At 39.7% G+C, this 25,138-nt stretch overlaps 1 protein-coding gene across 5 annotated transcripts in view; it reads right to left on the bottom strand.

The window, feature by feature from the left end:
* The window catches only part of ZYG11A (zyg-11 family member A, cell cycle regulator), a 74,889-nt gene extending 54,524 nt beyond the window's left edge, over positions 1-20,365 (bottom strand). For 4 of the 5 annotated variants that reach the window (XM_042951328.1, XM_042951329.1, XM_042951331.1 and 1 more), the window contains exons 1-2: positions 20,133-20,365; positions 6,596-6,761 (exon numbers count right to left, since the gene is read on the bottom strand). In XM_042951328.1, the coding sequence (XP_042807262.1) occupies positions 6,596-6,761; positions 20,133-20,222 (256 nt within the window). In that variant the 5' untranslated portion in view covers positions 20,223-20,365. Of the gene's footprint in view, positions 1-3,774; positions 3,818-6,595; positions 6,762-20,132 lie in introns of those variants that run through there. The other variant, XM_042951332.1, reaches the window with a different exon arrangement.
* Between the last annotated feature and the right edge of the window lie 4,773 nt (positions 20,366-25,138).

Raw genomic sequence — 25,138 nt, 5'->3', positions numbered from 1 at the left:
CATCCCCCGTTCATCTCTGTCTCAAAAATAAATAAACATTAAAAATAATTTTTTTTAAAGTTTATATGGAGCATGCCTGGGTAGCTCAGTTGGTTAAGCATCTGACTTCAGATCAGGTCATGATCTCATGGTTAGTGGGTTCAAGCCCCACGTCAGGCTCTGTGCTGACAGCTCAGAGCCTAGACCCTGCTTCGGATTCTGTGTCTCCCTCTCTCTCTGCCCCTCCCCTGCTCGTGCTCTGTCTCTCTCAAAAATAAAATAAACATTAAAAAAAATTTTTAATAAATAAATAAAGTTTATATGGAAAGGCAAAAGACCTAGAATAGCCAACATAATATTGAAAGAAAAGAACAAAGTTGGAGAGCTGACCCTACGTAACTTCAAGACTCACTATAAAGCTACAGTAATCAAGACAGTGTGGTACTGGTAAAAGAATAAAGATATTAACGGAACAGAAGAGAGAGCCCAGAAACAGACCCACATAAATATAGTCAACTGATCTTTGACTCAAAGAACCAAGACAATTCAATATAGTTTCTTCAACAAATGATGTTGGAACAAATGGACATCCACATGAAAAAACAGAAACAAAAAAACATGAATCTAGACACAGACCTAACTAACACGTTTCACAAAAATTAACTCAAAACAGGGGCGCCTGGATGGCTCAGTCAGTTGAGCATCTGACTCTTGATTTCGACTCGGGTCATGATCTTAGGGTCTGTGTATTCAAGCCCCGAGTTGGGCTCTGTACTGCCAGTTTGGAGTCTGCTTGGGATTCTCTGTCCCCCTCCCCCGCTCTCCTGCTCACGGAATCAAAAAATAAACAAACATTAAAATAAAAAGCATTAAAAAAATTAATTCAAAAACAGATCACAGATTTACCTAACTGTAAACACAAAACAGATTTACCTAACTGTAAAACACAATACTATAAAACTCCTAGAATGTAACAGAAGAAAATCTATGGGTATAATGGGTATAGTAATGCCTTTTTAGATACAACACCAAAGGCACAATCTATGAAAAAAATTATTGATAAGCTGGACTTCATTAAAATTAAAATTGTGGGGCTCAGTCAATTGAGAGTCCAACTTCGGCTCAGGTCATAATGTCACAGTTCATGAGTTTGAGCCCCACATCGGACTCACTGCTTTCAGTGCAATGCCTGCTTCAGATCCTCTGGCCCCCTCTCTCTGCCCCATCCTCACTCACTCTCTTTCACCCAAAAATAAACATTTAGAAGTATAATAAAACAAAATTTGATTTAGCTTAATTCAAATAAAATTAAAATCATATGTTCTGTGAAAGAGAATATCCAAATAATTAAAAGACAAGCCAGACTGGGAGAAAATAATTGCAAAAGGCATATCGGATAAATGACTTATCCAAAAACATATAAAGAACTCATGCGGCGCCTGGCTGGCTCAGTCATTTGAACATCCAACTTTGGTTCAGGTCATGATCTCATGGTTTGTGAGTTCAAGCGCCGCATGGGAGTCAGTGCGAAGCCTCTGTCTCCCTCTCTGCCCCTCCCCAACTCACATTAGTGTGTGCTCTCTCTCTCTCAAAAATAAACATTAAAAAAAAAGAACGCCTAACAATAAGAAAACAAAAACAATAAGAAAACATTCCAATTAAAAAGTGGGCCAAAGACCTGAAAAGACCTCACCAAAGATGATATATAGATGGCAAATAAGCATATGGAAAAGATGCTCCACATCACACGTCATCAGGGAAATGCAAATTAAGACAAGAGTGAGACAGCACTACACACTTATTAGAATGGCCAAAATCCAGAACACTGATAACACCAAAAGTTGGGCAGGATGTGAAGCAACAGGAGCTCTCATACACTGCTGGTGGGATGCAAAACGGTACAAAAGCCATTCTGGAAGACAGTCTGTCAGTGTCCTACAAAACTAAACATATTCTTACCATATGATCTAGCAATCACATTCCTTGTTACTTACCCAAAGGAGATGAAAACTTACGTCCGCACAAAAACCTGCACAGAGATGTTTACAGCAGCTTTATTCAATAATTGCCAAAACTTGGAAGCAAGACATCCTTGGGTAGGTAAATGAATAAACAGTGGCACATCCAGACAATGGACTATTATTCAGCACTAAAAAGACATGAGCTATCAAGCTATAAAAAACATGGAGTGAAATGCATATTAGTGAAAGAAGCCAATATGAAAAGGCTACATACCACAGGATTCCAAATATGCAGAACTATGGGGACAATATAAACATCAGTGATTGCCAGGCATGGGAGGAAGGTATGAAAAGGCAGAGGACAGAGGATTTTTAGGACAGTGAAAATATTCTTTATGATATAATGATGGGTATGTCTTTATACTTTTGTCCAAACCCACAGGATACACAACACCAAGAGCGAACCCTAAACTAAAACATGGACTCTGGGTGACTATGAGGTGTCAAAGGTAGAGTCCTCCTTAGTTAAAAAAAAAAGTACTATTCTAATGAGTGACGTTGACGATAGGGGAGGCTATGCATGTGTGTACCCTCAATCTGGTTGTAAATCTAAAACTGCTCTAAAAAATAAAGTCTTAAACACACACACACACACACACACACAAAGATAGAGATATATACACATATAACATACATATTGCAAAATAATACGAGATAGCCTGTAGATCAAAAGAGGCCTAAAAACCCTATCAACCGATCACAATATATGGACCTCACCTAGATACTAATTCAAACAAAGGTTTTTAAAAGTTGTAAGATGGGGCGCCTGGGTGGCTCAGTCGGTTGAGCGGCCGACTTCGGCTCAGGTCATGATCTCACGGTCCGTGAGTTCGAGCCCCGCGTCGGGCTCTGTGCTGACAGCTCAGAGCCTGGAGCCTGTTTCAGATTGTGTCTCCCTCTCTCCGACCCTCCCCCGTTCATGCTCTGTCTCTCTCTGTCTCAAAAATAAATAAACGTTAAAAAAATAATAATAATAAAATAAAAAAAAATAAAAGTTGTAAGACAATCAGTCAAAATGAACGCTCACTATCTGATATTAAAAAACGAATATTAAAATTTTAAGTGTTAAATTAAAATTACGGTTATGTATATACATTTTACAAGCCCCACTCCCCACCTACATTTACAGTTGAAATAACATAATACCTGGGATTTACTTCAAAATATCTGGGGGCAGGACAAAGGTGGGTAGGTGTGTGGAAGATGCAAGATTGGCCATGAGTTGATAATTGTTTAGGTTGAATATACTGAGGTTTATTTACATTTTCTAGTTTTGTACATTTCAAAAAGAAAATCAACTATATTTCTGTACACTAAAAATGAACAATCCAAAAATGAAATTAAGGGGCACCTGGGAGGCTCAGCTGGTTAAGCTGGATTTGGCTCAGGTCATGATCCCAGGGTCTGCCCCTTCTTCTCTGCCCCTCTCCCTCTCTCTCTCAAAAAAATAAATAAATATAAGTAAATAAATACGTAAATAACAAAAATGAAATTAAGAAAGCAATTCCACATAAAATAATATCAAAAGAATAAAATACTTAGAAATAAATTTAACAAAAGATGTGTAAACTTATATGCATGAACTAGAAAACACTGTTCAAAGAAATGAAAGTCTAGTTTAATAGAAAGTTAACCCAAACTCATGAAGATTTCAAATGGTTAAGATGGCAAAACATTAGAAAATAATTCAAAATGATCTAAATAAATAGACATCATGTTCATCATCAGAAGACTTAATGCTGTTAAGATGGCAATGCTCTCCAAATTAACGTACCTATTTGATGCAATCCTTATTCAAATCCCAGCTGGATTCTTTGTAGAAACTGACCAACTGGTTCTAAACTTCATACGGAAACATAAAGGACCCAGAATAGCCAAAACAATCCTAAAAAGAGAATTCTCACTTTCGAATTTCAAAATTTACTACAAAGCAACAGCAATCAAGATAGGGTCATACAGACAAAAGGATAGACATATTGCTTCGCAGAACAGAAATGAAGGTAAGAAATAAACACAATGCTCTGTGGTCATCTGATTTTTTAAAAGGGTGCCAACACCATTCAATAGTGAAAGAATAAGCTTTTCAACAAATAGTGATGGGACAACTGTATAGGCACATGGAAAACATAAAGCTGGACTCTTACACTTCATGCCATATACAAAAATAAACTCAAAATGGACCAAAAACCTAAGAGTGTAGGAGTGAAAAAACCAACACTCTTAGAAGAAAATACAGGTATAATCTTTAGGACCTTGGATTTGGCAATTAATTTTTAGATATGATACCAAAAGCATAAGCCAGAAAAGAAATGGATAAATTGGACTTCATGAAAATTAAAACCATTTTTGGGGCACCTGAGTGGCTCAGTCGGTTAAGCATCCGACTTCGGCTCAGGTCATGACCTTGCAGCTTGTGAGTTTGAGCCCCGCGTTGGGCTCTGTGCTGACAGCTCAGAGCCTGGAGTCTGCTTTGGATTCTGTGTCTCCCTCTCTCTGCCTCTCCCCCGTTCGCACTCGTCTCTCTCTCAGAAATAAACATTAAAAAATTAAAACTGTTTGTAAGTCAAAACACACTATCAGCAAAGTGAAAAGAGAATTCATAGAATGGAAGAAAATAATTGCAACCATGTAACTGATAAGGGACTTGTAACAAGAAAATAAGACATGGGGATGTAATGTACAGCATAGGGAATATAGTCAGTAATATTGTAAAACCTTTGTATGGTTAACAGATGGTAACTAGATTTATCATGGTGATCATTTTTTTAAATTTCTGGGGCTCTGTGCTGACAGTGCTGAGCCTGCTTGGGATTTTCTATTTCTCCCTCTCTCTCTGCCCCTCCCTCTCTCTCTCTCAAAAATAAATAAACATTAAAAAAAAAAGTACTCGGCAATCACAAAGAATGAAATCTTCCCATTTGGAATTACGTGGATGGAACTAGAGGGTATTACGCTAAAGTGAAATTAGTCAGAGAAAGACACATATCATGTGATTTTACTCATATGAGGAATTTAAGATACAAAACAGATGAACATAATAAGGGAAGGGAAGCAAAAATAATATAAAAACAGGGAGAGGGACAAAACATAAGAGACTCTTAAATATAGAGAACAAACAGAGGGTTGCTGGAGGGGTTGTGGGAGGGGGTGGGCTAAATGCAGGCATTAAGGAATCTACTCCTGAAATCATTGTTGCACTATATGCTAACTAACTTGGATGTAAACTAAAAAATTAATAATTTTTTTTAAATTAAAAGAATAAGTAAAGAAAAAAAAAAAGAAAAAGAAAGAACTGGGCAAAGGATATGAATAGACATGTCTCCAAAGAAGATATAAAAGGCCACATATTATACAATTTGATTTATATTAAATGTTCAGGAAAAAAAAACAACAACACAGAAATAAAAAGTCTATGAGTAGTTGCTTAGGATTGGGGGATGGGTAAGGAGTTTCTTTTTGAGGTGACAAAAAATGTTCTAAAATTGTGATGACAGCTGCCCAAATCACTAAAAACAAAAATAATAGTACCATTGAGCTGTACACTTTAAGTAGGTGAATTATATAGTATGTGAAACACATCTCAGTAATTTGTTACCAAAAGCCTTTATATTAAGAAAAAACTGATAAACATTTAAAAAAAAAGTGGAGATGCCTGGGTGGTTCAGTTGGTTAAGTGTCCCACCCTTGATTACAGCTCAGGTCATGATCTCATGGTTGTGAGTTCAAGCCCTACACTGGGTTCTGCATAGACTGTGCGGAGACTGCTTGAGATTCCCTCTTTCTCTGCGCATCCCCCACTTGCACTGTCTCTCTCAAAATAAATAAACTTAAAAAAAAACAGTAACATGATAAATTAAACACCATTTAAAATGTTCAACATCATTACTCATTAGGGAAATGCAACAAAACCACAATAAATACTTCACATCCACCAGGAAGGCTGTAATCAAAAAGTAAAATAACAACTTTTGGTGAGGTTTTGAAAGCCTCACTACAAGGGGAAGTAAATGAAAAGATTTTTAAGTCTCATATTCACAACGAAAAGAGTAGGAGACAAGACTATAGGAAAAGCACTTCAAAAGCTAGAGAGCAAACAGATGAGTGGGAACTTGGTTTAGTTCTCCATTGTCTTCACTCTGCTAAGCTAATAGCAGGATAAACCTAGAAACAAGACAAATTTCCTGCAAGGGATCCCAGAAAGACTCCGAGATTCAAATCTCCACACAAATAAAATGGAAATTATTTCCCTATTGCCCATCCATTTGTTGTGAGGAGTAAAACAGGAACTGGATATGAAAGCACTCTTCAAATAGTAAAATGCTTTAAAAGTACAATATAAAGAAACCTTATCAAAAAAAATTAAATAGGGATACCTGGGTGACTCAGTTGGTTAAGTGTCCAACTCTTGATTTTGGATCAGGTCATGATCTTACAGTTCATGGGATCGAGCCCCACACGGGCTTGGCATTCTCTCTCTCTCCCTTCTCTCTGCCCCTCCCCCGTGCACTCATCCAAGAGTGCTCACGAGTGCACACTCTCTCTCAAAATAAAGAAATAAACTTTAAAAGATTAAAATAAAAGAGCGTTATTATTACCTTGCCATGTCATCACCCCAAGGAATCGATCAGCTACTTCCTGAGGGAAACTCCAATGCTCTGGAAGGCACAATGTTCCATCAGATCTTTCAGAACACAATTTCTCTAGGTTAGCAATCAGGAAGTTCAGGCAGATGTTGACCAAAGAGTAGGGAGATGCCTCCTCCTAGAAAACAAACTTTGTTAGAATACATCCAGAAAAACTCAGCACAGAAGTAGACCATGCAAAAGACATCAAACTAGTTGGTAAGGATATCTGAAGATACATTTTCCTTACCCTAGTAGTGACTTACATGATTTATATGTAACGAAACCACCTTATTCCAACTGTTAACTGAATGGAAGATTTTATCTATTTCTGTTGTATCTTGAAAAAAAAATAAGTTCTCTCAATCCTTCACTCATCACCTGTTGTGTGCCAGCCATTGAAAATACAGGGATGAGCAAAATATTATTTTAATCCTTTTGGAGCTAACAGTGGGGAACACAACCAAGAAATCTGACAATTTCAATGAAACACAAGGGGCAACTCAAACAGATATCACATGGTCATTCACTCAACAAATATTTATTACTCAGTGATTACTATGTCCCAGAGGATAAGGCCTGTCTATTCTTTTTTTTTTTTTTTTAAGTGTATTTTTTTAAGTTTATTTATTTATTTTGAGAGAGACGGAGTGCGAGCCGGGGAGGGGCAGAGAGAGAGGAAGAGAGAATCCCAAGCAGGTTCTCCACCGGCAGCAAAGAGTCTGACGCGGGGCTCAGACTCACAAACCATGAAATCATGACCTGAACCAAAACCAAGAGTCAGACACGTAACTGACTGAGCCATGCAGGTGCCCCAGGCCTGCCTATTCTTACCCTCAAGTGTTCACAATGTAAAAGTGTGCTATACCAGGCTGCTGTAGAAGAGTAAGAACTGACAGTGAGGTGAAAGTAAAGAGGCATATGGTCTCTTTCTCCTCTAAGAGAAACTGGCATTTGTTTATCCAACAAATATTTGAAAGGCATGGCACTGTATCAGACACGAAGAGATAGACATAGGTCAAACAGAGGTTGTTACCTTTGTCAGAGGCTTCAACATGGAATAATTCCTTGACTTCCACACCACTTTCAAATGATTAAGTTCCCTCAATGACCCAAAGTAAAAATTACTCCTTTGCAAATACCCTCAACTCCTTATTCCGTCTCCAGACAAAACTCCATTCTTAGAAGAACTCTACTAACTAGTTTTTGTGGCAACACGCAGCAGCTAATCATCTATGGGAAGGAGGAAGATTCCCATAACATAGCATGTCACAGCAAATTCATAATCATTAACTTCAAATTAGCCCTCCGTAGCTCTGAGACAGTTGTCTGTCCATAAGGTCTTCAAGACAGGGTACTCTCCCAACATCAGGCAAGAATTATTCCATGCCTTCTACTTATTCCTCAAATGGATTTTATGCTATCAGAATCTGACTCACTTCATGGAGAAAAATGAGGCCATCTCACCATCAAATTTAGCCGGAAAATGCATGCATCTTTCCTTTCCTTTCCTCTTACATGGAAAATGGGGGGGGGGGGGGGGGGGGGTTGCGGGGCACCTGGGTTAGGCATCCAACTCTTGATTTCAGCTCAGGTCATGATCTCATGGTTCCTGAGTTCAAACTCCACTTGGGATTCTCTCTCTCTGCTCTTCCCCTGCTTGTGTGTGTTCTCTCTCAAAAATAAACTTTAAAAACAAAAACAAACAAAAAAAGAAAATGTGTACCTCCTTGCAAAGCCCAACACTTCCACATGTGCTGACTGACTTCATCCCCCCTTGCCTTGGTCCCTCCTATCATTTCTTCATGCATACATCTTCAGAGTATCCTCAAATGGATCATTCTTAACATATAATTTGTTCTGCTATACACCTTAAAAACAAAAACACCTTCTGCCGAAACCCACATTCTCTTCAGTTACTCCTCTTCATAACTAAATTTCTCCAATAAGTTCACATGCTATCCAGTAGTCCCCCACTTATCCGCGTATCCACAGAAGATGCGTTCCAAGACTCCCAGTGGATGCCTAAAACTGCCCACAGTACCAAACCCGATACAGACTGTTTTCTCCTCTACATACCTAAAATAAAGTTTAATTTATAAACTAGGCACAGTAAGAGATTAACAATATACTGTAATAAATTATATCAATGTTGTCTCTCAAAATATCTTAACTGTACTGTACTCATCCTTCTTGTGATGATATGAAATGATAAAATGCCTACATGATGAAAAGCAGTGAGGTGAATGCCACAGGCAGTGTGAAGCAGCATTAGACTCCTAATGATTTTCTGACAATATGCCAAGAGAAGATGACCTGAGGGGTGCCTGGGTGGCTCAGTTGGTTAAGTGTCCGACTTCAGCTCAGGTCATGATCTCACGGTCTGTGAGTTCAGGCCCCAAGTGGGGCTCTGTGTTGACAGCTCAGAGCCTGGAGCCTGCTTCAGATTCTGTGTCTCCCTCTCTCTCTGCCCCTCCTCTGCTCACACTCTCTCTCAAAAATAAATGAACGTTAAAAAAATAAAATAAAATAAAACAAACGATGACCTACTTCGGGACTACAGTTGATTTAGGGTAAGTGAAACCACAGAAAATGAAACCTCAGATAAAGGGAGACTACTGTAATCACTTTCTTCCTATTCATTTCTCTGTGTGTGTGTGTGTGTGTGTGTGTGTGTGTGTGTGTGTGTGTGTGTGTGTTTTAAATTGAGGTCTAATTTACATATAGCAAAAAAATTACTTTTTGGTGTACTTAGTTCCACAAATTTTAACAAATGCATAGTCATGTGCCACACCACAATAAACATAGAGAACAGTTCTATAACCCAAAAATTCCCATGTCCCTTTGTAGACAATCCCTCCCACCAACCCCAAGCAACCAAATCTGTGTTTGTCCCTAGAGTTCTCCCTTTTCCAAAATGTCATATAAATAGAATCATACAATATGTAGGCCTTTTGAATCTGATTTCACTCCCCATAAAGGATTCAAGATTCTTCCATGTTGTGTTTTTGTAATTAGTTCCTTTTTTATTGCTGAGAAGTATTATACCGCATGTTCCACAATTTTATCATTAAGGGCAGTTGTATTATTTAAAGTTTTAGACAGTTTTGAAGAAAGCTGCTATAAATATTCATATAAGTTTATGTGAATCTGGGTTTCATTTTTCTTGGGTAGTTTCCTAGGAATGGGATTCCTGGGTCCCTGGGATTCCACACTTCCTACTAGTCTATATTTAACTTTATGTAAGAAAAGTGCCAACCTGTTCTTGCCAAGTGGATCTACCATTTTGCATTCCCAAAATTTTAGTTGCTCCAACTCCCCAGGTCAGAATTCATGTCCAAAACACTGAGGGAAGCAAAAAGATTCCCTGAAAGAGTCTCAGGAGACTTCTACTTAGGTCTTAAAAGCCAGAATTGGTTTACAGGCCCATGGGAAAATGGAGATTATACTTCATGTGGGTAATTTCCACACATCTATCTCCCAGGTCACTATCTCTTTGTTTAGTGGTATATTTTTCTTCACAGTCTAATTGTATATTGTTCTTTTTTCATGACTTATTTCATCTTTTATATCTTTACTTTTAAATATACTTATAGTGTTTTAATAATCCATTTCCTTAATTTTCCTGGAAGGTAATCCTGTTGTTGATTCTGTTGAATTTTACTCATGGAGATTCATGGTTCATAAATTAACATTGTGAACGCACTTTTAATGGGATTTTATTTACTGGACTCCTATGAGGCCTGGGTAGAAGACATGTCACAGGGGCGCCTGGGTAGCTCAGTTGGTTAAGCATATGACTCTTAATCTCCACTCAGGTCATGATCTCATAGTTCATGAGTTCAAACCCCACACTGGGCTCTGCACTGAAAGCGTGGAGTCTACTTGGGATTCTGTCTCTCTCTTGCACTCTCTCTCTCTCAAAATAAATAAGCTTAAAAGAAGAAGAAAAAAGATGTTCACATCAGAGAGATTCTGCAAAACTATGGTTACCCCAGGGGAAATACCAAGGCTCACCCTGATAATTTCTCAACTATAGATTTCCTGAACCAAGCAAGAAACCCTAAATGTGGGGCCCAGTCAGTTAAGTGTCCAACTCTCGATTTTGGTTCAGGTCATGATCTTGTGGTTCATGAGATTGAGCACCACGTTGGGCTCTGTACTGACTGTGTGGAGCCTGCTTGGGAGTCTCTCTCTGCCCTTCCCAAGCTGTGCTGTCTCTCAGAATAAACAAACAAACAAACAAACAAAAAACCCTGAATGTGTGTGAAGACAAGCCTATGGTAGCAAATTTTTTTTTAATGTTTATTTATTTTTGAGAGAGAGAGACAGACAGTAACAGAGACACAGTGCGAGCAGGAGAGGAGCAGAGAGGGAGACAAAATCCAAAGCAGGCTCCAGGCTCCGAGCTGTCAGCAGAGAGCCTGATGTGGGGCTCGAACTAAAAACCTTGAGATCATGGCCTGAGCCAAAGTCGAACGAATTAACTAACTGTGCCACCCAGGCGCCCTGCAAATTGTTTTTTTGTTTATTTATTTTTGAAAGAGAAAGAGCACAAGTGGGGAGAGAGGTAGGGAGAGAGGGAGACACATACTCTGAAATAGGCTCCAGGCTCTGAGCTGTCAGCACAGAGTCTTATGCAGGGCTCGAACTCATCAACTGCGAGATTGTGACTTGAGCCAAAGCTGGATACCTGACTGAGCCACCCAGGCACCCCAGTAGCAAATTTTAAGCAGGTATCTTTCTACTCAAAATCCACACCAAAACTGACAGCATTCCCCATTTCCCTTTCCCATAAGCAAATTTTTTTAGATCTACCATTTCACTAAAGTAAAGCCAGCCTTTGTTAGCCCATATTAGTTTATATTATATATATAGTTATAGTTTACAGTATCCACTCAATTTCCCTACCAGATTTTGGCAAAAGCCTAGCCTCCAATCCCAAGTTATTGATATTGGTAAATGTCAAAGATTTAGGGTCTATTTACAGTGATGTTTTCCACTTTATCTGGATTAGGTGGGGGTGCTGGGGATTTCTCTTACTTTGCAAATGTTTGTAACATTTGATCCCAAATATTTAGTTTTAAGATTTTCTAACATTATTTGCCATATTACTACATGACAGCTCCATTTAAAAAATATAGCATTGGGGCGCCTGGGTGGCTCAGTCGGTTGAGCGTCCGACTTCGGCTCAGGTCATGATCTCACGGTCCGTGAGTTCGAGCCCCGCGTTGGGCTCTGTGCTGACAGCTCAGAGCCTGGAGCCCGTTTCAGATTCTGTGCCTCCCTCTCTCTCTGACCCTCCCCCATTCATGCTCTGTCTCTGTCTCAAAAATAAATAAACGTTAAAAAAAAAAAAAAAAAAAATTAAAAAATATAGCATAGTAGGGATGGCTGGGTGGCTCAGTCAGTTAAGCACTTAATCTGTTAAACACTTAATCTGTTAATTTAATCAGTTAAGCACTGACTCTTAATCTCAGCTCAGGTCATGATCTCACATTTTGTTGGATTGAGCACAGCATAGGGCTCTGCACTAACAGCGAGGACCCTGCTTAGGATTCTCTCTCTCCTGCTCTCTCTTCCCCTCCCCTGTGCACTTGCTCTCACTCTTTCTCTCTCAAAATAAACATTTTTTAAAAAGAACAAAAATAAAAATATAGTATACTAAAGACTAAATCCACATAAAAGATATTTAGAAATTTATAAAACATTCAGGGGCACCTGGGTAGCTCAGTCGGTTAAATGACCAACTTCAGCTCAGGTCATGACCTCACAGTTTGTGGGTTCGAGCCCCACGTCAGGCTCTGTGCTGACAGCTCAGAGTCTGGAGCCTGCTTCGGATTCTGTATCTCCCTCTCCCTCTGCCCCTCACCTGCTCATGCTCTGTCTCTCTGTTTCTCAAAAATAAACAAACATTAAAAAAATTATTTAAAGAAAATTTATAAAACATTTCAAATATAAAAATAAAATATAATATAAAGTATATTTTTAAAATACGCTTTTGTATTTATCCCATAGCTTAATATGAATATACCAGTATGTTTGCAGTCCCTTTCTGATGCTATTTCCCATCCCTTCACCCAGAGGCAATCATTATCTTGTATACTATTTAGTTCTCCATGTCTGTAAACTTTATGTAAGCAGAATTGTACTACAGCACTTGCCACCTACCTCCTACCCAGACTCACTCCTTAATCTTCTCTACCCTGCTCTCTACTGGAATTAAGCAGATCTCCTGAACAGATTCCCTTGCCCTGCTGTCAGTTTGGTTCTGACAACATGAAACTCTCAAAGAAGACAGAAGGGAGGTGAATGAAGTTAGAACATGTATTTGTTTCCTAGTGGGGCTAAAATTACCACAAAAAATGAGATGACTAACTCTGGAAAACAATATGGAGGTTCCTCAAAAAATTAAAAATAGAACTACCCTACGACCCGGCAATTGCACTACTAGGTATTTATCCAAGGGATACAGGTGTGCTGTTTCAAAGGGACACATGCACCCCAATGTTTATAGCAGCACTATCAACAATAGCCGAAGTATGGAAAGAGCCCAAATGCCCATCGATGGATGAATGGATAAAGAAGATTTGGTGTGTACACACACACACACACACTGGACTATTAGTAGGCAATCAAAAAGAATGAAATCCTGCCATTTGCAACTACGTGGATGGAACTAGAGGGTATTATGCTAAGCAAAATTAGTCAGTCAGAGAAAGACAAAAATCATATGACTTCACTCATATGAGGACTTTAAAACACACAACAGATGAACACAAGGGAAGGGAAGCAAAAATAATATAAAAACAGGGAGGGGGACAAAACAGAGGAAACTCTTAAATATGGAGAACAAACAGAGGGTTACTGGAGGGGTTGTGAGAGGGGATGGGCTAAATGGGTAAGAGGCATTAATCTACTCCTGAAATCATTGTTGCACTATATTACAACTAACCTGGATGTAAATTAAAAAAATAAATAAAGACTGAGAAAAAAAAATGAGATGGCTAAAAACAACAGAAATTTGTTCTCTCACAGTTCTGGAGAACAGAAGTCCAGAAAACAAGTCCCCTGAGAGCAGGGCCATTCTCCTCTGAAGGCTCAAGGGAAAAACTGTTATCAGCTTGTAGAGGCTCCTGGCTCTCCCCAACTGAGGCAGCATAAATGATCTCTGTCTTCATCTTCACATGGCCTTCCTCCCTGTGTCTCCAGGTCTCAAATCTCCCTCCATTCTCTCATAAAGATTCCACTAATCTCATCAAGATTCTTAACATTTGTTAAGACTTGTTAATGATTTGTTAAGGTTGCCTTGGGCTGTGTCCCCCAAATCACTCCTTTAAAATTAGCCCTCACTCCTTGCTATAGACTGTGTTCCTCAAAAATTCTTATGTTGAGGGGTGCCTGGGTGGCTCAGTCAGTGAAGTGTCCAACTCTTGATTTTGGCTCAGGTTATGATCTCAAGGTTTGTGAGTTTGAGCCCCACATCCAGCTCTGCACGGACAGTGCAAAGCCTGCTTGGGATTCTCTCTCTTTGCCCCTCCCCTGCTCTCTCTCTCTCAAAATAAATAAATATTAAAAAAATTTAATAAAACAAAATCTTTCCCAAAAAAGTACAATAGGGGAAAAAAATTAAGTACAACTAAAATAGCTTTCAGAAATAAAGTTGAAATAAAGATATTCTCAAACAAAAAGCAGAGAGAACTTGTTGCCAGCCAATCTACACTATAAGAAAGGTTAAGTGTTCTTTAAGCTGAAGAAAAAGGAAAGAAGATGAATATTTGGGATTTAAGAAAAAGGGAGTAATGGAAATGGAAACGATAAAGAGAAAAACTTTTTTATTTCCTAATGTCTTTAAGAAATAACTGATCAAAGCAAAAATAAAGAAATAAATTGTGCAATTTATAACATGGAGAAGTAAGAGGTATATTATCTCACTAGCACCAAGGACAAAACAAAAGGGAAAAAAAATCAAAGAATACTGTTTTAAGGTAAACTGCTATATTTAAAAAAAATTTTTTTTTAACGTTTATTCATTTTTGAGAGACAGAGCCTGAGTGGGGAAGGGGCAAAGAGAGGGAGACACAGAATCTGAAGCAGGCTCCAGGCTCCGAGTTGTCAGCACAGATGTGGGGCTCGAATTCACGAACAGTGAGATCATGACCTGAGCTGAAGTCGGATGCTTAACCAACTGAGCCACCCAGGTGCCCCTAAACTGATATATTTTAAAGTAGAATGTGATCAAGTCAAATGTGTATTTTAAAACCCAGAGCTGTGACTCTCAAACTTCTTGGTCTTAGGACCACTTTATACTCTTAAAAACTGGATTCTATCTATCAACATGTTACTACATAAGTTAAAACTGAGAAATCTTTAAAACCTGTTATTAATTCATTTAGAAATAAAAGAAGTTAAAAACCCAATTCCACGCTGGGGTGCCTGGGTGGCTCAGTCAGTTGAGCGTCCAACTTTGGCTCAGGTCATGATCTCACAGTTCACGGGTTCAAGCCCTACATCGGGCTCTGTGCTGACAGCTTGCTCAGAGCCTGGAGCCTGCTTTCAGATTCTGTGTCTCCTTCTCTCTCTGCCTCTCCCCTGCTCATGCTTTGTCTCTCTCAAAAATAAATAAACGTAAAAAAAAAAAAAAAAAACTAAAAAAAAAAAGAAAATGGGGCCTTAGAGACCACAGAGGTCCTTAATCCACACTTTAAAAACTGCTACCTTTGAGTGACCATTAAAGACTGACAGAAGGGGAGAGGGGGGAAAGACTGGAAGAAGGTAAAGGAGAGAAGCAGAACTAGCAAGTCAATAGGAGAGATAAAATGAAACTTGAAAAGTGTTCAAGTCAGGAAAGGAAGAAACAAAACGACAAACAGGACAAATAAAACACAAATAGCAACACAGCAGACTTTAAACCCAACAATTTTGATAATCACATTTACTCTGATTTAAAAGGCAGACTGTCAGACTGAATAAAAGACCTTTTCTACAAGAGATGTGCTTTAAACATGAACAACCATACAGGATTGTCAAATACCAATCATAAGGAAAACGGAGTTAACTATATTAATGTCAGAAAAAGACTTCAAGGTGAGACTATTACCAGAATACATAAAGATAAAAGGATCAATTCATCAGGAAGACGTAATTCCTAAATGTATATGCACTTACTAACAGCTTCAAAATTCATGAAGCAAACTCAAAGAATAAAAAGAAAAATCCAGAGTTGGAAATGAACATTCATCTTCAAACAACAGATAAAAAACAAGTAGCTGGAAAAGGAGTAAGAATATAGAAAATTAACATTATCAACCAACTTCACCTGACATTAATAGATAAAACCCACATATATTGCTGTACAATATATATCTTTAAGTGCACATAAGTGTGCACCAAGATAAATCATATCTGAGCCATAAAACGAATCTCAATAAATGTAAATGGATTAAGGGGCACCTGAGTGGCTCAGTCTGATGAGTGTCCAGCATCAGCTCAGGTCATGATTCTCACAGTTCCTGAGTTCAAGCCTCGCCACTGTCAGTGCAAAGCCCACTTTGGATCCTCTGTCTCCCCACCCCTTTTTGCCCCTCCCATGCTGGTGCTCTCTATCTCAAAAATAAATAAACATTTAAAATATATGTATACAAATGGATTAAAATCATAGAGTATTGTCTCTAACAATAATTATGTTTGAAGTCAATTTACAATTTTTTTTTTTTTTTAACGTTTATTTATTTTTGAGACAGAGCATGAACGGGGTAGGGTCAGAGAGAGGGAGACACAGAATCTGAAACAGGTTGATTTCAGATTCGGCCTGTTCTGAATCACAGAACAGAGCTGTCAGCACAGAGCCCGACGCGGGGCTCGAACTCACAGACCGCGAGATCATGACCTGAGCCGAAGTCGGCCGTTTAACCGACTAAGCCACCCAGGCGCCCCTCGTTTGAAGTCAATTTAAAAAAAAAAAAAGATGTGTGTGGAGTGCCTGAGTGGCTCAGTTGGTTGAGCACCCAACTCTTGATTTCAGCTCAGGTCCTAGAATCAATCCACGCGAAGGACTCTGCACTGGGTAAGGGGCCTACTTGGGATTCTCTCTCCCTCTCCCCTCTCCCCCTTAAAAAAAAAAAAGATATCTTAAATATCCCCAACTATTTGGTAATGAAGCAATACATTTCTAAACATCCCATGGCTCAAAGAAGAAATCATAATGGAAATTAGAAAATATTGTGAACAATATACCAGAGTTTACGGGTATTAACCAAAGCACTATTGGAGGAAATGTTTGTATTAGAAACAAGATGTAAGGGGCACCTGGGTGGCTCAGTCTGTGAAGCGTCCAACGTTGGCTCAGGTCATTATCTTAAGGTTCATGAGTTCAAGCCCCGCATCAGGCTCTTTGCTGACAATTCAGAGACTTGAGCCTGCTTCAGATTGTGTGTGTGTGTGTGTGTGTGTGTGTGTGTGTCTGTCTGTCTCTCTGCCCTTCCCCCACTCGCGCTATGCCTCTCTCAAAAATAAATTTAAAAACATTTTAAAAAATTTAGAAACAAGTTATAAATTTAATGCCCTAAGTTTCCACCTTAAAAAGATAGAGAGTAAGTTAAACCCAAAGATAAACATAAGAAATTATAAAGATACAAGCAGAAATAAGAGAAAAAAGATGTGCAATGGATATAAATCAAAACCAAAAGTTAGTTCTTCAAAAAAACTAACAATTATTAAATCCCTAGATACAAAGACTAAGAGAAAGTAAAAAGAGAAAACACCAATACCAGGAACAAAAGAGGGAACATCATTACAGATCCTATAAGAATTAAAATGACAATAAAGGTATCCTATGAACAATTTTGCCAATAAATTTGGTAACTCAGATGAAATAGGCAAATTACTTAAATAACTACAAAAACTGATAATCTGTTAATAAGTGCATACATATTTAGGAATGTTATGACTCAATAAATTGATGCTTTTATAAAACATAAAATGAAGTATACGAATAGCTCTTCCAAAGAAATTAGTTCCAGTGGCTTCACTGATGAGTGCTATTAAACATCTAAGGAATAAATAATCTCAGGGTCATGAGTTTGAGCCCCACATTGAGGGCAGAGTTTACTCAAAAGAAATAATTAAATTTTTAAAAAGGCAAAAAATAATATCTATCCTCCACAAACTCAAAAAATTGAATAGGAAAAAAAATTGAACAGGGAACAATTCCCAATTCATTTTTAAGGCCAGCATTATCATGATACTAAAACTAGACAAAATATCTCTGGAGAGCAATCTCCCTCATAAACACGGGGCATACAAATACTTAATGAAATATCAGCAAATAAAATCCTGTGGTATATAAAAACAATACATCATGACCATGTGGGGTTTAGATGTAAATGTAAAGTTAAATTCACAATCTAGAAAGTCCACCACATTAACAGAAAAACAACAAAAACATATAATCTTAATAAATGCTGAAAAAGCACTTGACAAAATTCAACACACATTCATGATTTTAAAAATACTCCTGGCAAGGGCGCCTGGGTGGCTCAGTCAGTTGAGCGTCCGACTTCGGCTCAGGTCATGATCGCTCAGGCTGTGAGTTTGAGCCCTGCATCGGGCTCTGTGCTGACAGCTCAAAGCCTGGAGCCTGCTTCTGATTCTGTGTCTCCCTCTCTCTCCTGCCCCTCCCCCGCTCATGCTCGCTCGCGCTCGCTCTCTCTCTCTCTGTCAAAAATAAAAACATAAAAAAAAATTTTTTTTTTTAAATATACTCCTGGCAAACTAGGAATAGAAGAAAACATCCTTAACTTGATAAAGGGCATCTATGGAAAAACCTTTAACCAGTATCATACTTAAAGGTGAAAGATCTAGAATACAAAGATGTTTACTCTCACCACTTCAACATTTTACAAAGGTTCTAGAGAAAATACAATTTAGAAAAAGGAAATAAAAAGCATAGACTTAAAAAAAAGCATAGACTAAAAGGGAATAAAGTAAAGCTGTCTTTATTTGCAGATGACATAACTGATGAAAATCTTAAGAAATCTTTAAAAAAAAGTGAATCTAGCAAGATTGTAGGATACAAGAGCAATACACCAAAAAATTCTTTGCATTGTTTTTCAAAAATATTTTTACAGTATCAAAAATAGGGATGAATTTAACAAAATATGTCACAGACCTTTATTATCAAAACCACAACACATTACTAAATAAAATTAAAGATGACATAAATGGGAAAATATATATAAGCGAAAATGTGTTAATTTTCAAGATTAATTGAAAATAAAATCTTACCAAGAAAATGAATGTATGCAGTACACTATGGAACCAGGCAGAAAATGGGTTGGTTTGATTTCTAGAGAAAAATCTTGTTTCAATTCCAATTAGCGTCAACAAAAAATGTGCTTGAGATACTGTGCTATAGTACATGCTTAAAAACCCAGCTTTTCCATTAGCTACAAACAAATTTACAAATTATATAGCAGCATTAAAAGTGAATCCAAGAGAGTACAGAGAAGTACAGGACAGATCGCTGTAGGGCACAACAATCTTCCAACAAGGTATTGCACGTAAAGTACAACCTCAATGAACGTTTCCTTCCCTCCATATTTTAGGATGAGCCTTAAGTAGATTTTGAGTTCTAAGAGTCGTGGCCCTTGGGGCGTGGTAGAATGTGCAATCTGACCCCAGAACACCTGAAGTCAAGTTCAGGTTCTTAAGCAAATCAACTAACCTTTAGAGTTCTCAACTGCCCTAGACCACAGAAAAATGGAGACTATCAATGCATACAAAAGACTAGAGATAACCGGATTACTCTAGAAACGCGATACTTAACACACAGCAGAAAATACACTCTCTTGGTTTGCATTTTTGTAGGTGTAGTTTAATAGGAATTCCGTGGAGGGAGGGCGGAAGGGGGTACACGTGAACTGAAAGAATTTCAAGTCTTGGGGTTCTAGTCCCCCCACCCCCTCGCCGGACTCACGAGCGGCTTCCAGCTAGAGTTCCGGGGCACAGGCCTCGGGTACTAGGGACTGCTGGGTCACATTCTCTGCGGAGTACCACGTCCACAATGCACGTGGCAGTACGGTCGAGGTCGGGGGCATCTGGGTTCATTATGACAATAATAAGCGCCACCGTCAACTGCCGGCCAAGCCTAGAGAGTTTACGTCCGAACTTAACACCACTCAGCAAACGGCGGCTGCCTCCACAGATGAGAATCGCAGACCTGAGGAGCAGATGCCCTCTGGTCAGCCGGGGGGCGGGACTCGCCCTCGCCGCGCCTGAACGCTGCGGCGCCAGGTCAGAGCGCTCGGCCCAGAGGCTGGGACGCCCGGGACAGAAAACTCCCTTCCAGCGTGCACTTCCCCGGCGACGACAGGAGCCCAGCCTCGGCTCACTCTTCAGACTTTACCCCACGTCAGCCAAACGAACCAGCAAGTGCCTTCGCACAGTCCCCGACGACTCCCTGGCTAGCGCGGCGTCCCGCCGAGGTTCGCGTCCCCGCCCCGGTGCTCACCTGCACCACGCAGCAACCCAGGGCATCCTTCTGAGCGTCGGGAGGGACGATATTCCTGGGCGACAGGCCCGGGTGCAAGAAGTGAACCATGGCGACCCCCGTCGGCGGGGCGGCAGGAGAGAGCGAGCGTCGAGCGCGGACCCGGATCCCGCGAGAGAAGGGGTCGAACCTCGCTGTAAGGCAGCTGAGGAGCGCCCGCTCCGGGGCAGCGCACGCAGCAATCACGCTGCTCCGTCCGGACCGCAGGGGTTTTGAAACGCCCGGCGTGACCACGCGCACGCGCCCGCCGCGGCCTCTCCCCCTCCCTCGGAGGCCCGCCCGCCGCAGACCCCGCCCCCGGGGCCGGCCCGCCCCTCGCCTACCCGTGCCGACCACCACCCCACCCTATCAGGGCCCAACCGTCCTCCTTTGGGCACACCAACGCTACAGAGAGCGTTCACCCAACTCCTACTCACGCCTCTGAGACCAACTTGCCTTAAACCCGCACCTCGGGGGTTGATACCTCACTCCTGTAGCCACTCTAGAGTATGCCCACAGACTAGCTCTGTGAAGTTGGAAAATAGAATATTTATTTATGTATTTTCAGTACTCTCTATACCCAACGTGGGGCTTCAGCTCAGGACCCAAGATTGAGAGTCCATTGGTCTACTGACTGAGTCAGGCAGGCACCCCTAGAATATATATATATATATCTATATATATATATATATATAGATAGATAAATAGATATAGATATAGATATAGATATATACTTTAAAAAATATATTTTTAAAGACCTTTCTCCTAAAACTGAGGTAACAACACCTCTTTTATCACTCTTCTCTGTTGATCCAACTCCTACCGACATTGAATGAATCAAGTATCAAAAACACTTCTGACTTCCTTTACTCAGCTTTCTTGTGACCTGCAAGGTACTAAGAAAATCCTTATAACTTGCTCCAAGAAAGAAACCCTGAAAGCAGTAAATCAGTACACTTCAGCTAATTTAAGTAAAAATATGTCTTGAAAAGGGTAGTTCTTAAGAGTATGAGCCTTAGATTTCAACCCTGGATTGGAATGCCTGCTCAGCCATCTACTAATTTGTGAACCTTGAGCAAAGTTCTTAATTTCTCTGAAGTTCAACATCCCCATCAGTAAAATGTGATAAGACTCCACATGGTCATGATGTATTGTTTTTATATATCACAGGATTTTATTTGCTGATATTTCGTTAAGTATTTGTATGCCCCGTGTTTATGAGGGAGATTGCTCTCCAGAGACATTTTATCTAGTTTTAGTATCACGATAATGCTGGCCTCAAAAATGAATTGGGAATTGTTCCCTGTTCAATTTTTTTTCTATTCAATTTTTTGAGTTTGTGGAGGATAGATATTATTTTTTGATAATATTATCACTTTATTCTTTTATTCTTTTATTTAATCCTCATTAAAAAAAAAAAAAAATCCAGGGCTTCTGCATGGCTCAGTCCATTAACTGTCTGACTTCAGCTCAGGTCATGATTTCACTGCTTGTGAGCTTGAGCTCCCTGTCTGGCTCTGTGCTGACAGCTCAGAGCCTGGCGCCTGCTTTAGATTCTGTGTCTCCCTCTCTCTCTCTCTCTGCCCTCCCCCCCCCATCCCCATCTGTCTCTTTTACCCACGTGATGAACAGAAAACCTGGGAATCAAAATCTAGTTTTCTAACTCCCAGTCTAGTCAATGTTGGGAGTTTATTTTCAGTGGACTATTATTTCATAACTTCTCTATCCTCCAACTTCCAACACCTCCTCCTCCAAACATATTCTCAGCTTCCTGTTTTACTGAAAAAAAGAAAAGCAATAAAATAAAATTTTAAAAAAGAGCATCCTAAGTTCTCACCATCAACAACTACCCACCTCTCTGTATGGGCAAACTGTCTTTGCCTTACTGCCTATTACTATCAACTATTTTGCTCTTACCTAAGGCCAGCTCCTGTATTTGGACTTGTCCACTAGATCTTATCCCCTCTTGCTTAGTCAAAGACATCACCCGGCAACATCCTTTCTTTCTCCTGAATTATCATTTGTCCCCTTTCTTGGATCATTGACACCAGCACATAAACAAGCTTAGGGACACCTGACTGGCTCAATGGGTGCAGCATGCGACTTATGATCTTAGGGTTGTTAAGTTTGAGCCTCATGTTGGGTGCAGAGATTGCTTAAAAATAAAATATTTAAGGGACACCTGGGTGACTCAGTGGGTAAGCGTTCAACCCTTGGTTTTGGCTCAGGTCATGATCTCATGGTTCATGGGCTCGAACTCCTGCTTAGGATTCTCTCTCCCTCTCTCTCTGCCCCTCCCTGGCTCTCTCTCCTTCTTTCTGAATAAATAAATAAATAAATAACTTCAAAAATAAAGTCTTTTAAAAAATAAAAAATAAATTAAAAAAAAAGCCTATACTGGGGCGCATGGGTGGCTCAGTGGGTTGAGCGTCTGACTTCAGCTCAAGTCATGATCTCGCGGTCTGTGAGTTCGAACTCCGCATCGGCCTCTGTGCTGATGGCTCAGAGCCTGGAGCCTGCTTCGGATTCTGTGTCTCCCTCTCTCTCTGACCCTCCCCCACTCATGCTCTGTCTCTCTCTCTCTGTCAAAAATAAATAAAAAAAAAACATTAAAAAAAAAAGCCTATACTCTTTCCATAATTAAAAACAAAAAAAATACTTTTGACCTAATTATTCAGGTTGTAAAAGCCAAAAACAAATGGAGACCACCCTCAAAAATTCCCTGAACAGAAAAAGACAGTTAGTTGTACAAAGTTTAATTTAATTTATTTTGCAAGGCTAACTTAACCTGGGTCATTTCTTGCTTATGCTTCTGAAAATAATAAGCAAAACTTAAACTGTTTCCCAAGGTTGGTATGAGGTAACCACTGATCAATTCCTTATCATTTAAGAAAACTCTAATATTATAACCAACCACTGTGAAGAGTAATCACTGCTTTCTCACTATATAAGCTGCTTTATAACCCCTGAGCCTCATTCCATTTCTTGGTTTTGAGTGCTCTTGGTTTGCAGGGTTTTGGTGTGCACAAGAAACTTATACTAATCACTACTTTGGTAATTCATTGGTTTTTCTACTACTTCTAAACTTTTGACAACGTACTCCCCCCCCCCCCATCTCTTCTACTCTGTTTACAGTAAAACCTCTCTAAAGTGTAGTCTGTACCTGGTGTCTCTTACCATTTTCTTTCACCCTGGCCACTCCACTAAACAGTTCTTGTCAAGTTGATAAATGCACTTTTCATTCTTCATCTTATTTGACTGTTCAGCAGCATTTGACCCAAGTGATTTCTTCTTCTCTAAAATACATTCACAAAAAATAATAAATAAATAAATAAATAAATAAATAAATAAATAAATAAATAAAACTTTCATTTAGCTTCCAGAATACATCTCTTTCCCCCCCCCCCACCCCCCGCCCCCAACCTCTTTCTTCTTTCTTTCTCTTTTCCACCTACCTCACTGGCTGCTCCTTCTCATCCTCCTGATTCCTCATCACTCAGAATTCTACTTCTTTGTGTATGCCAGGACTCAGTGCTTGTATACCTCTCCTCTATCCATTCTTTACTTGTGGGGATTTTATCTAGTTTCATCACTTTGCAAGCAATCTATACGCTGATGTATCCCTATTTTTTATGTCTACCCCATGCCTCACTTTCGAACTTCAGACTCATACCCAGCTGTCTATTCAACATATAGACAACTGGTTATATAAACAGCCTTAATGTGTCCAAAAGTAAACTCTTGATATCCTCCCCCTAACTTGCTTTTCTTGCCAGTCTTTTCTATTTCAGTATATGTGGCAATTTCTTCATTTTCAGTTGCTTATGAAATCTTGGAAATCATTTTTAACTCTTTTATTCTCTCTCCTTTTTTAAGAATAGGCTCTTGGTCCAACATTAAGGCTGAACTCATGACCCCAAGGTCAAGAGTCCCATTTTCTACCAACTGAGCCAGCCAAGTGCCCCCTTGTTTTTTATTCTTATATCACCTATCCTACCTTTTAAGAAACCCTTTGTTCTATCTTCAAAATATATCTAGAGATTATCTATGTTCTACCTCTTTCCTGGGCCAACGGCTTGTCATTGCCTGCTTGGATTTTTTTTAATTTATTTTTTAATGTTTATTTATTTTTGACAGAGAGAGAGAGAGAGAGAGAGAGAGAGACAGAGCATGAATGGGGGAGGGTCAGGGAGAGAGGGAGACACAGAATCCGAAGCAGGCTCCAGGCTCTGAGCTGTCAGCACAGAGCCCGACACAGGGCTCAAACCCACAGACTGCAAGATCCTGACCTGAGCCGAAGTCTGACACTCAACCAACTGAGCCACACAGGTGCCCCCGCTTGGATTTTTACAAGATCCTCTTATCTGGTTTCTCAGCTTCCACCCTTGCTCCACTGAAATCTATTCTCAAAACAGGAGCTGGGGTGATCATTTTTTAACATTTAACATTTTTTAACATTTAACATTTTTTAACGTTTATTTATTATTGAGAGGCAGAGAGACACAGAGTGTGAGCAGGGGAGGGGGCAGAGAGAGGGGGAGACACAGAATCCAAAGTAGGCTCCAGGCTCCGAGCTGTCAGCACAGAGCCCCACGCGGGGCTTGAACTCACAAACTGTGAGATCTTGACCTGAGCCAAAGTTGGTTGCCTAATCAACTGAGCCACCCAGGTGTCCCATGGGGTGATCATTTTAAACGGTCATGTCACCCTTCTAAACAAAACTCTCCTATAACCTCCCATTTCATGAAGAATAAAAAAATTCTTAAAGATGGTGCTCTAACGGGAACAAAACATAAGAGACTCTTAAATATAGAGAGCCAACAGAGCATGCACCAGTGTGAGCAGGAAAGGAGCAGAGAGAGTGGGAGAGAGGGAATCCCAGGCAGGTTCTGCACTGCTAGCACAGAGCCCGATGCCAGGCTCGAACTCACAAACCGTGAGATCATGAGCAGAAACCAAGTCGGAAGCTTAGCAAACTGAGCCACCCA

This window comes from Panthera leo, chromosome C1 (genome assembly GCF_018350215.1).
Source record: "Panthera leo isolate Ple1 chromosome C1, P.leo_Ple1_pat1.1, whole genome shotgun sequence".
Classification (NCBI taxonomy): domain Eukaryota; kingdom Metazoa; phylum Chordata; class Mammalia; order Carnivora; family Felidae; genus Panthera; species Panthera leo.
Note: the sequence above shows the minus strand (reverse complement) of the source record. Positions and strands in the feature narration are given on the sequence as shown.